The sequence below is a fragment of the Pleurodeles waltl genome, chromosome 11, assembly GCF_031143425.1.
Source record: "Pleurodeles waltl isolate 20211129_DDA chromosome 11, aPleWal1.hap1.20221129, whole genome shotgun sequence".
NCBI lineage: Eukaryota > Metazoa > Chordata > Amphibia > Caudata > Salamandridae > Pleurodeles > Pleurodeles waltl.
In genome coordinates, this window is record NC_090450.1 from 924,688,943 (window position 1) to 924,702,673 (window position 13,731).

The 13,731-nt window shown below is 41.6% G+C and overlaps 1 protein-coding gene across 8 annotated transcripts in view; it reads right to left on the reverse strand.

Moving 5' to 3' along the window:
• Positions 1 to 13,731, reverse strand: part of PITPNM2 (phosphatidylinositol transfer protein membrane associated 2) — an 832,934-nt gene that overhangs the window by 186,677 nt on the left and 632,526 nt on the right. For all 8 annotated transcript variants that reach the window (XM_069214977.1, XM_069214974.1, XM_069214975.1 and 5 more), the window contains one exon: positions 882 to 1,093. In XM_069214977.1, coding sequence (XP_069071078.1) covers positions 882 to 1,093 — 212 coding nt within the window. The remainder of the gene's footprint in view (positions 1 to 881; positions 1,094 to 13,731) is intronic.

Consider the following 13,731-nt stretch of genomic DNA (forward strand, 5'->3'; position numbering starts at 1 on the left):
ATCCGTCGTGCATTTCACTGCCCGTAATTCGGGCAGTGAAATGGTGACGGGGCTGTGCATGGGGGCCCATGCACTGCCCATAAGAAGTGCATGGGCAGTGCAGGGGCCCCCAGAAGGCCCCCGGCACCCCCATTCCGCCAGCTTTTCCACAGCAGTGTGAACCGCCATGGAAAGGCTGGCAGAATAGAACTCGTAATCCGGCGGGCAGCGTTGCCCTGACGGATTACAACCGCTGGGACCGCCAGGCTGGAGGCCGTCTCCGGCGTGGCAGTGGCGGCGGTATTCCCGTGGCGTTTTGTCCGCGGTCAGAATGTGGCAGATCAGACTGCCACTACCACGGCGGTCCAATGGCAACCCCGAGTCTGGCGGTCTCAAGCCCGCCAGACTCAGAATGGGCACCTAAATATCCTACAGGTGGTCTCAATATTCAATGAGGGGATGCCAAGCACTGTTTACAACATCTTTGGGGCTGACAGATAAGTCACCTCAACCCCAGCTGATAGAATGAATTCAATTTACTCACAAAGGAAAAACAATCCTTGTTCAGCAGACACATCTGTATTTTATTTTAAACGTTTTCATCTCAGTACAGTCAATTACATTCATCAGCAGTCCATATTCAGTGAATTCCTGTTTTAAACTGCAACATCTCTCTGCATCCCTGGACTTTAAGGACCATAGCTATAATGGAAAAACCCCAGAATCCTAAATACTTTGGGTTAAAACAAAAAGCAGGAATGGCTGGAGATGACATGCAGGGTCTGGGGTTGGGGGCGTGGAGGTAATTGGTAGAAAAGTAAATTATTTATGTATGCCGCAAGCATTCCTGCAACCTTACTTCTATGACCTTGTATCAATTTGGGTATTTTTAGGAGCCTTACCTTGAAAGAAAGGCTTGGTGCTGTCTTATGGTGTCTAGCTCGTACGTGGACGAATCACTCCTCTTCCGCGGTAGCTGCCTCTTGGGATCGTCACCATTGCTGCGTGGGATGTCAATGTTGCTCCTGCTCAAGTGTCTGCTGCCTTCCAGGTTGGAGCCACTGCCACAGTAACTGTTATTCACAGTGATGCCCGGGGACAGAAGATCTGTGTCCTAGAATGGAAGACAAGTCAAAGATCAAGCAGCTCTTGGGGATGGCACTCAAAAATGCAATGCTCTTGTCCAAATAAGGAATGAAGGATACACTTGAAAATTATATTTGATGTAAAACCCATATATAATAAGGAGCCTAGCTAACTTCCACAACAAATTCATGATTACATATTCCCCTAACATTTTGCCTTCAGGAAAAAAAAACATACCAAAGCAGAATAGAGTGTAACAAATTAAAGCAAAAATGTTCAAACTATAAAAAATAAAATGTGCTTCTCTTCTCCATAAAAGTTGCAGTGTGGCAAGGTAACTATGAAAAAAAACAAAATTTGCCTGCTGACCTGGGAGAAGATAGAGAAAGCAGGTGGGAGAAATTATAGCTCTCTAGACAAAGGGGCACTTTTGGCTTTCCTCTCCTTTGGCATGGGGACAAACAGGATGGTTCTAGGGTCAATATGGTGGCACCTGCTTGCATCGTACGTGACAGCCCAATATGACAATAATGTAGATCCGGCCTGCACAAAGTACACTAAAAGGACTAGATTAAAAAAAGGATTAAAAGCCAAGGAGGGAGGTAGCCACAGACTAGAGAAAAAATAAATATGCAAGAGAAGAGAAAGGGTGACATGCATATCCCACATGGGCCAAAGGGGTATTGGAAAGCATCAGGTTATTAAGGTTACTAAAAACTCTCCTCATCCTCCAAAATATTCTCACAGGTGTATCTTAAAGATTGTGGAATATTATCCCTTCAAAGGAAATGGATGAAGTTAACATACCAACAATGCAACAGCCTGCCAAGTTGCCTCACTCCTATGATACATGGCATCCTGCAAATACATACTACTAAACGGAATACTGTTAATGAGACCTCTACAGCAGTGTCTTGAGTACCAATGGTCTCAAAGATAAGAAATTGGAACAATACCCTTCATCTGAATAACATCAGCATTAAAAACACTGGCATGGTGGTGAAATAGTCAAAATCTTTTATTAGGAATTCAATTCCAAAAGAAAACTCCCCAAACCACGGATTTGCCGCTAACTGGACGGGGAGCCTGTAGGAAACATCTGATGATCAGAGGACTCTCAAAAGACAAAGAGAAGATGTATCACATCAGCCTCCTAGAACTGAAAGTTGTATACTGGGCATTACAGGTTTTTCTCCCTAGACTCCGATCACAAGGAATGATTCAGACAGACAATATCACCACCATGCACTGTACCAATAAACAAGGTGGAACAAGATCAAAACAGTTATCTCTGCAACCCTAAGCCATGTGGCTCTGGGCCCTGGCCAGAAGAATCTTTCTGATAGCTATACATATCCTAGGGATTCAATCAAGAACATTTCCTTAGCTGACATCATGAGCGAAACTACTCATCGGGCAAAACAAAAATACATTCTCAGAGAATGGGGAGCTTCATCCTCAGACATATTCACCATGGCCCAAAACAAACCAAAAAATGCTGAGATTTCCCACCCAGGGCACCAGAACACAACTCAGAGGGCAATGCTCTTTTAATATAATGGTCGATGCTTTTTGTCTACGATTTTCCACTGATCCAAGTCATAACATCAATAATTGTGAAACTATGGCAATCGAGGATAAAAAGTGATTCTAATAACACAAGATTAGCCAAGATAGTGGTGAAACCTGGATCTTCTACAACTGTTTCTTTCAACACAGGTCTTGCAGACTGGATCTACTGACCAGACTTCATGGCCAAATCTAGTATCCAAGCCTTCAATCATAGACTCTGGCCCCATAAAGGTCCGTCTAACTGCCAGAACGACTTATAGAAAATCACTATAGCATGTGTCCTTCTTTAAGATCCCAGTGATTAAACACTTTTAGAAGGTCTCACATAGCTTTACCACCAGTGAAAAGATGATCCACTCCATGGGAGCCCAACTTAGTGTTGTCTAAACTATTGAGTCCACATTTTGAGCCTATACATAGAGCTACTTTCAACATCTTTCATGGAAAACAGCTTTTCTAATCGCAGTCACATCCGCAAAAAAAATTAGTAAATTACAACCCATATCAGCAGTAAAACTTCTTAATATTTCTCATATTAATAGGGTAGAATTGAGGATTCACTCTTCTTTCGTACCAAAAGTGATATCTGACATTCAGACTAACCAGACTATTACTCTACATAATTTCTTCCCAAATCTGTCAACGCCAGCAAGTTGGACTCTTCTGTCACTAGACTTTAGGAGATTCTTACAGTTTTGCTTAGACCAAGCCAGTGACAGTAGGGAAACAAAACAACTGTTTGTGAACTAAGATCACATTAGAGTAGATCTGGCTACTTCCAAACAATCAATTGCAAGATGGATAGTTGTGTGTATTTCTTTATGTTATCAATTGTATACCAGACCTCTCCCTGGTAGACCCAAGGTCCAGTCCACAAGAGTCAAAGCTGTAATAACTGCCTTGGTTCCACGTGCCCCCATTTTTGACGTGTAAGGCTGGAACAGTACATGCCTTTACTAGACATTACTAGAAATTATTTTCTAGATTCAGGTACTCAAGCAGATGCTAAAGTTGGAGACGAAATCCTCAGAAATCTTAAAGTAAAGTTGTAGTCTGTATAAAAGATTTCTAAAGAGTTTATTTATGGCTTACACCCCACACTGTATACTATTGGATAGCTGGCTATTCTATTCAAATGTTTATGACTATCGCTGAAGATTGCAGAAGATGTTATACACCTCTAGTCCTGGTTCTGTATGATAGGAATCTTCACTGAAGTCATAAACGCAATGACCCCTCAGAGGCTAGTCACTTTTCAGTATTAAATATTATTTATATACTCTGTTTACTCTCATACGTAAAAAAAAGAACTGGCTCGGTTTTAAAATACGGACGAAAGGAGAACGGAAATGCTTTCCCACTTAAAAGACTGAAGAGTAAAGGTTTAAGTGCTATCATTCGGTCCCTCTTTGAAAGAGAAATAAAGAAGTAAGGGACCACAGGAAGTGATCTGTGTCTGGGACTAGAGTGAAGTAAAGGACGCTTCCAGAATAAGAATGAGAACCGAAGGTGACTTGTTGTGTGCTATGTTGAAAGAATTGTAAAGGGAGGATATCGTACTGTCCTGAAGAGGGGTGGTGGAAGAAGTGTAAAGAGACCACCGAAACGCGTCGACACCTGTTGAATTGCTGGACCAATTGGAACTTCCCAAAATAGATTTGGAAATTGGAAATACAAATCAAGGGGACAGTATATACCAAAATTTGGATAGCATAAAACGATAGACTAGGAATTTGTTTTGTGTCTTGTCTCCCATTTTATGTGGTGTTTATTGACCGGTTTTAGTATCATTTTTAGTATTTGTTTCTTTATGAGGTATTTTAGATGGGATTAATTATTAATAAATATTTTCTTAGATATTTCCTTTATCAAGACTGATCATTGGTGGTTGTGCTTGACAGTGTAGTGTGTTGAGTGGTGGATAGGTTTGTGCTCCCTCCAGGGGTTGTTTATTTTCTTTTTTACTGTGTCACAGTACCCTGTCCCCTAAGGGTGGTAGGTTGTGGGACCCTCTCTCCCTTCTTTTTAAAGTTCTGGTAGGCAACTGCCAGTCCAATGCATTATGGTAACGGAGCATCCCACGTTATTAAAGGGTCAGGCCACTTTTTTCTCTATTCTTAAAGTAAGTCTATCAGGTTGCATTTTTACCTTCATGTATGCAATGTATTAAAAGGGTGTGCTCGTCAGATGCTACAGTTCAACTCTAAATAGACAATCTGAAGCAATTTTATGGATATCAATGGAGAAAATGACCCATCTGTTAGACTTCCACTATTCAATGATTATACATGAATTCATGGATAAGGACATTCTGCAATTTCATTTCCATGTAGGAAAACCTATACAGAAAGGTGTTTCGGGGAGCAACACTCATTAGGGAAATATGCAAGTGTCTAAAATATCAATGAAGATTCCTACGATGCAGAACCAGAAGTACAGGTTTGCAACCTTTTCTTTTTGCCAACACAATAAAAACCTTGGATCTGTGTGGGATATTTTTTCAGAAATGTATTTCAATAAACATCCTCCTGTAACCTATTACGAATGAAAGACCATTAAAGAAAATTAGTATGTATATCGAGAAAGCAATATTAGGGTATTTGGAAAGAAACCTTGAAAGCAATCAACCAACTTCATCAATAAAAATAAACAGCTATCTATAATGCACTCAGACCTCATGCAGTGCCACTAAAGCTAATGAGAAACAACCAACAGTGGGCTTTGACAGTGGTGCTGATATCACAACAGACTTAAATGAAAAAGCCAACCAATTTTCTTCCATCTTCTTTGTTTGACAAATCTAGAAATCAATTACATTTACAAAATCTATTGAGATTTTAGTCTGGACTACACTTCTTGAAGTTGTCAAGAACTCAGGTTCAGCATCTGCATGACTATTTACTAGGTTCCTCTGTATATTTTCTCTAAAGAAATTAAACAGCGATGCTGTACCGTGAACCGACACACATCTGAAAGCAGGGCTCATTGTTGTTTTTTTCAATGTTTCTCTACCACGGGAACTGAGTGCAAATATTACCCCATGCACTAAAACCAAAAGGCAGTTTTAATGAAAATGCTTTATTGAACGAGATATAGAACTGTTAATGCAATCTATTTTTAGCTTGAAAACCACGTGCTGTCTGTTCAGAGTTATGCAAGGAGCAGCCCTTAGTTCGTACTCCATGATGGTTGATAGCGTCTTGCTTGGTAGGGTTGTGTCAGCCATCACAGGCACCTTGGGGCACAGACACACAACACACTAACTCCACAGACTAACATTGGCACTACATAGGATGACTTTAAACCACTTTAGGTTGGTTGTGCCTTACCTAGTCAGATCCTCTATTGTCAAGAGGGAGCCAGGTAACTTCTACAGTTGGATCACTAAATGGAGCTATGTATTCACTCTAGCAGTAGCTGACATATCTTCATTTAGATATACCTCTCCCATTACAGAAGCCTTTGGGCAATTGGGACGCAGTATCCTCCGTGCAAACATTATGGTCCACCCAGGTGATTTTGATTCATGAAGACCACAGTTTAACAACAGTGGAGGCTACTCCGTCTCTCCCTTGGTCAAACATCTCGGACGGCTTCTCGGAGATTTGGCTATATGTCCTCCCACCTAATTTAGATGGGCAGACCCACAGCCATTTTTCAATACCTGTCACCACCAGGAAATATCTGGTGGTAAGGGGCATTGAAAAGTGGACAATGTCCACCCCACCATGGGAGAAAACTCCCAAGGTGAGGGACGGGGGCACTGTTTTTTTTATTTGCAGAAAGAAAATCCAGCTTTGGGATTTTCTTTTTGAAAATAAAAAAAAAATGTAACTTTGCTGTACTGCTCCATGATGTTTGACAGAGCCGTTTGGCAAAGTTGACGGCAGTTTCTGTTAATTAAACAAGGCCCTTAATCACATGTCTGACCTACTCTTTGGTACCGCTGGCACTGCCCCTGCTACCAATGGCCTCAAGGAAAACAGGACTGTTAGAGCCATATTTCCTTAATGCAATACCCACTCTTTGCCTCTCCCGAGCCCCTTATAGAAGGCTATAGAGGGATTAGGTTTGGGACAAAGGTCACAAATGTGATGTTATCAGTGATCACAGAGTGTGTGACGTCACTCTAATACCTTTGGCATTTTGATGAACTGACAACCATGCTTACTTATAAAACCATAATATAACCCCGATCCACAGAACTTGTGAGGGCATAGGCTCCACATAGTGGGTGTCGTCTAGGCTGGCAGGATCTGTAGGTATACAAGATGGAGCTTACAAATTCAGAAAATTTGTCAGGTGGCGAGATTTTGAGTTGCAGGATAGGGATGCTTACTGGCGGCTCTGAGGAAGGGTTAGAAGGTGGCCATTGGGAATGCTAAAAAAGTTCACATAGTGTAGTCAAATATATTCCTGATAGCCTTTTAAGGAGTTGTCAGAGAAATGGATTTCTTAATAAGCAAAAAATGTTTTCCTTAAAGAGAATAAAAAAAGGAAACATTGTGCAAACTCATATTTCTCCTAACCATACACTGAAGTGGGCTGCCTGAGAAAACCCGTAAGTAAATCTCTGCTTTTCATAGATTAATAGGGGTATTAGTGACGGTTTTTGTAAATCCTGAAAATGACTAAGTGTATTGCGTCATATGGTTGTTTATATAGCACTTTCTATATCCTTTTTGAGGACTAAACCACTTTCTCAAATTGTTGAGTAAGTTGCTATTCCATAGCTAAACCGTATGTAAAAGATAGAGTACTTCATAATCTTGGGATTTCACTGAAGTGCTCTGACTTTCATCATTTTCCTGGGTGGACTTGGTGCATGGTTAAAGGGTGTTGGTTGCTGTTAGACTTATATGGGAAACACTAGGCACAATGCATGTTGTTTGTAGGTATGGTAAAAGAGTTCAGTGAACTGTTGATCCCATGAAATCAATTGTTGTCTACAAAATAAGGACAGAAGTAGCCACACATGTGGGTACCTGCCATATTTTTGCAGTGAGTGTTGTTTGAAGACTGCCATTGATAATACTTATATGATCCACAGACTGGGTCCTTAAATGGATTATGAACTGGTCTTTCTGGCTCCACTTGTGTTGCTAGTTGGTTTGAAATATCAATAGTTCACTTTATGCCTTTAAGGTTTGGAAATCAGATGAGAGAGAATAATGTGCATTAAATACGTCATCTGTAAGAGTCTATGGGCCTGATTACAACTTTGAAGGAAGGTGTTAATCTGTCCCAAATGTGACGGATATAACATCAGCCGTATTACGAGTCCGTTATATCCTATGGAACTCGTAATATGGCTGGTGGTATATCCGTCACATTTGGGACGGATTAAAACCTCCTCCAAAGTTGTAATCAGGCCCTATGTTTGTTAAAACCTTCCTTGTCTATAGAACCCGATTTATTGCGTGATATACCTAACCATCATCAATTCTTACTGACTCATTTTAGGTTGAACATGATTAGTTTTTAATAGCTATTCCTAAGGGGAGAACAATGGATTTTAACTTTGTACCATGTCAATATGATCATGTCTCCACCCAGGACACTCTGTGATCCTATCACAATTCAGGATAATTTGTCATATTCTGCCCTTTCTTAAAAACTCTGAATGCTGAATGCTCTGAAGTCTTTAATGCTCCTTCTGCTAGTTGACAAGCACTTCAACCAAATGAGTCCTGCATTATTGTACTACAGTTATTGTATGAGGTGTAATAAATGTTACATGGCTTGTTTTCTATGGTGCCATTAGAATGAGGAAGCTCATGGGAAATGATTGACATACTGTTTTTTATGGATGTCTTTTATGGTTTTACTTTGTTTAAAACTGAATAAAGAATTTGTTGAATTGATTGATCACTTTATGCAAAGTTATTAGTCAGAGGCTGCGTCTAATTTCAGGAAATTACTGAAACCTTCCTGGAATCTGGATGGCGTTTGATTGTCTTTATTTCCCTAGGCCCGGTGCTCTGCAGTTTGCAAGGCTGTAGTGAGAACAAGATATCATATCTCTAGGTTCTTGTGAAAGGCGGGGTGATTGCTTATGGTGCCATTCTTGAGGGGAGGAATAACGTGTTCATGTTTATTCAGGCCAAGAACATTTAAAAATCACTCCATAAAATTACATGGGCACATAGGTTCGGAAAAGGACATTAGAAATCGTACAGTAGGTTTTAAAATTCCAGGCAGAAGAAGGGGGGGGGGGGGGGGGAGGGGAGTGTAACTGGATTTGTTGATTCCTAAACAGATTTACCTTAGTTTTCTTCCCCAAAAGTAAGCCAGGTCAAGGGCTAGGTGGTATCTGGGCAAAGAGTTCCAAATGTATACTTAGAAAATGGCCTCTGTAGTGTTGTTGTCATTTCTATATTTGACAGCATAAAATGCTCCTGCTGCATACTGTCTGAGGGCTACCCAAAATATGAAGCTTCTTTTTTTGGGGGTAGCTTTGGGAGCTTTCACATATGCTCTTGCAGGGCGAAAAGACTGCTTCAATGTCACATAGCCAGCCACGTGCAGTACTGCACTTGCAGGTATGAATTTGGGGAAGGCTTATGCTGCCGCCTTCTTAGACTCCCTATCAAGTGGAGCGGATGAAAAAAGTGGGTTAGTACAACTTGTAGAGGCCTAAGCTATTAACCTCTCTGGAGTTGGATGCTGAAGCAGAAAAGAGTAGTGCACACTTTACAAACATGAAAGCTACCGGAAGTGTGCTTGTGCTACAGGTGTTCTTAAAACAATGGGAAGAATTTAAACAACAAGCTTCAAGACCTGAAAACAAATAGTTCACTATTACTTTAATAATTACTTCCAAAACTTCTCTACTAGTGTCTGGGGAAGGAGATAGCATAAAAAGTTGGAAGTTCTTTACACTAAGAGAGAAAGAGTGCATGTTTTGTGAGAGCAGTCTTCTCAATACCCATTCATAAATACACACGCACCTGCACTTAAGCTCAGTTTTTTAAAATTCATTTTCAAGGCTGTACTAATATAACCAATAAAAAGAATCACAGAAAAAGCTGATGCAGACTTGGGTGGTAATGGACAATCCTCCAATATCTGGAGGAAATCTTCTCCACAATACTATCCCAAGGGTGGAGGAAATTCCACCAATAAATTGTCTTCTTTATCATGCGGTCTTTAAATAAGGCCTAAGAAATAAGTGAAACATTTTATGTGGAGCACCTCTTCAGCATGTTTACTACTATAGCAGATTCCTTGCACTAGTTGGGCCTCCAGCCTAAATGAAGTGAACTATACAGATATATGTAGCAGGCAAGACATCAAATTATTGGGGGGGGAACTGGTTAATCTCTTGGCTGCTAAGCCTTTCTTGGATGTTTAGGGTAGTTTGAGCTTAAACCTTCATCACTTTTTCCATAAAAGGCATGCACACCAAATTTGTGACCTTTTTTTCAACCTCCTCAGAGTCTAAAGATACTCAGGGATTGTAGATTCCTTAGAGGAAACAAGATAATAGCCAAAATATTATAAAATGTTGTTTTTGGGGGGGAGGAGGGCCTTGAGAAAAAGGTACTGTGCAACAAGCATGTTTTTTTCCCAAAAATGCCATCAACAAAGGGGTTATTGTGCTAAAATGACCATCTTCCCAGATTTAAGGAACAAGCAGAGTTGTATCAAAAAATAATATTTTTCCCACGGTTTTTGCACTTTTCTGTGAGGTAGTCTATTTGTCCTAAATCTTGTGGGTCCAGCCTATTTTCTGTTTGCGTTGGAAACAAGTGCGAACCCAGTGCATGGTCACAGAAAGCTGTACATTTCTGAAAAGCAGAAAAAAATCTGAATTTAGCAATGGGTATTTGTGTAGATCCCTGAATGGTTGTCCAAGGAAACTAATCACTGAAATAAAGCAATAATGAAAGTGTGTAGGAAAACATAGTAATTGCTAACTGTGTAATTTTTAGTCACAATGGCTGATTTACAAAAGCAATATACCATTGCATCCGATGGTCCCAGCTGGTCTCGTGGGTGAATAGGGTTTGTCGGTGCTCCAAAAACCAACACCCGAGTTGAAGCTTTAAATGATTTTTGATTGTGTACTGACTGTGCAGCAGTTCCTAATGTAAAATATAATGAATGAAATATTGAGTATTTCGGAAACGGGAGTAAGATACTAAGGGCCAGATGTAGGTAGCCTTTTGCGCCTCGCAAACGGCGAAAAACGCAGTTTGCGAGGCGCAAAAGGCCTTCCGCGATGCAGAGTCACATTTTGCGAGTCGGTACCGACTCGCAAAATGTGCTTCCGACTCGCAAATAGGAAGGGGTGTTCCCTTCCTATTTGCGACCGCATCGCGATGTAGAGTTGATTTGTGAACGCGAAAGCGGTCGCAAATCAACTCGCAGTTACCATCCACTTGAAGTGGATGGTAACTCATTCGCAAAAGGGATGGGGTCCCCATGGGACCCCTTCCCCTTTGTGAGTGCCACAAAAATATTTTTTCAGAGCAGGCAGTGGTCCTATGGACCACTGCCTACTCTGAAAAACCCGAAACCAAATGGTTTCGGAATTTTTTCTTTGTGCAGCTCGTTTTCCTTTAAGGAAAACGGGCTGCACAGAGAAAAAAAAACTGCTTTATTAAAAAGCAGTCACGGACATGGTGGTCTGCTGTCTCCAGCAGGCCAACATCCCCGTGAGTGCCTAGACTCGCTATGGGGTCGCAAACTGCGACCCACCTCATGAATATTCATGAGGTGGGTCTTTGCGACCCCATAGCCAGTCGCAGAAGGTGTCTGAGACACCTTTCTGCATTTCATATTGCGAATTGCAATTTGCGAGTCGCTATGACTTGCAAATTGCTAGTCGCAATATGAAACCTACCTACATCTGGCCCTATGTTTTGAAACAGTAGTTATTTGCACACCTCTAAATTTGGGATTACTCATACTATCATGTGAATCAGAGGGCATTTTGTACAATGTTTCTTCAAACATGCCTTGAAATCCATTTTGTAATAACAAATGTTCTACTCTTCTACGTTACAAATTTCATACCACTCTGTGTTTCCACACTTGTCCCATTATGAATGGTATCTGACTTGTATGGTTAGGCTCAACAGCTGCAAGGGGATAGGCCCACAAACGCATCATGGACACATCAAATTTTTCCACTTAAAACTGCAATGTGGGAAGCTGTGGGGTTTTGCGCCTAGACTCTCTCCACACCAAGAGAAACCTACCAAACCCAGACACTTTTGAAAACTGGACACCCAGGGGAAACCAAGGTTTGTGTGACTCGTGTGGATCTCACAACATTTTCTTATGCATTTTCTTTCTTCTGCAGAAGCCCTTGCAAACTTAAAACTGGCTAAAAAACACATTTATCTCATATTTATGTGATGGAAAGTTCTAGAAACTTTGAGAATCCACCCAGCATTCTCACGTCTCTTGAGTAAAATAGAGACCGCTTTTGTGGTGTGGCCTAGTAGCCGCAATAGGAACCCCCAAAAACATTAAACTATAGCTAGAAACAAACAATTTTCTCACATTTCTGTGACGGAGAGTTTCAGACTCTACAGGGATCCTCAAATTTCTTACAACACAAGACTCCCAAAGTGATAAAAATGGTAACCCCTAGCGTGGGTGAGCCCAGGGCTCATTATAGGAAAGGACACAAAACTCAAAATGGACAGATCACTTTTTCTACTCAAAACGAGCTGTGGATTTGAGCCTGGGTTTGGCCGCCACCCATGGAAAACTACCAACCCAGATATTCCTCAAAGCTAGACACCAAATGGAGTCCAGGGTGGTGTGACTGGTGAGGATGTTACAACAATATCTTATCCAGAAGCCCTTGTAAACCTAAAACTGCGGCTAAAAACATGCATTCTCCTCGCATTTCTATGTGGGAACATTCAGGAATCTGCAAAGATATAGAGATTTCGAATCCCCCTCCTTCCCACACGTCTCCCAATGAAAATGGTCTTGTGTGCAACCACAATATGAAAGGCCCCAAAACACAACATGAACAGACTGGATTTTTCCACTCAAAACAGATGCTTTTTTGTAATGCAAGCAGCTATGGATTTTGGGCTTGGGATCAGCTGCCACCCAGCGGAACCAATCAAATCTAGACATTTCTGAATAGTAGATACTTGGGGAGTCTAAGGTTGTGTAACTTGTGTGGCTCTCTAACCCAGAAGCGATGTTCCCTCTAAAGTACACCTGAGTGGATGAGCAGCTCTTTTTAATCCACAGCACATTTAAATTCCAGGAGCACGTATACCTTTGATTCAATTAGGAATGTATAGAACAGTCTGCCAGAGTCTGTGTCAGCTGTCCCTTTTAAGTGTGGGCTAGCCCAACCTTTTCCCCCTCCCATACATGGGGTAGGGTGCAACAAAGGGCAGCATTCACACTGATGACTTTGTGATCGTCCCCTACAGATAAATCCTTTATGTTTAAAACTGTGCTTTTCACCTTTCTGCTCTGCGAATCAAATGCTCACCTGGGAGCCCAGGGACAATATAAAACTATCTTTTTTGTTATGTGTTGGCAGAGCGCAGTGGAAATGTATGGGTTGTCCTGTTTAGCAGCTCTTCTGTGTATTTTGGGAGAGAGACGGAGGTGTGAACTGATAGCAGTCCAATTGCACATGCGTGTGTCTAGAAGCCCTCAGCGTCACACAGCAGGTAAACTTTCCCAGGCAGCCACAGTCCAATTGTTCAGTGACCTTGCAAACATCTGAACTGTCTGATGTGACCTTGACGGATTAAGAGCCCCCTGGAGGTCAGCATAGCAGTGGCAGTAAACTACAGGGGCAGTAAAGTCATGGAATCAAAGTACATCAAAAGAGGGGCTAGAGGGGAGAGAGGGGAGGGTGGAAGCTGAGAGAAGGAAAATGAGGGCCTGATTTAAGAAAAGTGGTGCTGCATCCAATGCAGTGCCATTTTTCTTGTGCCCCTTAGCTCCCCCCCTAACGCCACCACGTGTGCGCCAAGGGCTCAACAACCTGTGATTCTGGGCAAATCACTTAGGCAGTCATTATGAACATGGCGGTCTGGACCGTCATGCCGGCGGTGGCGGTAATTACTGCCACCGGCATGGTGGTCCGGACTGCCATATTAT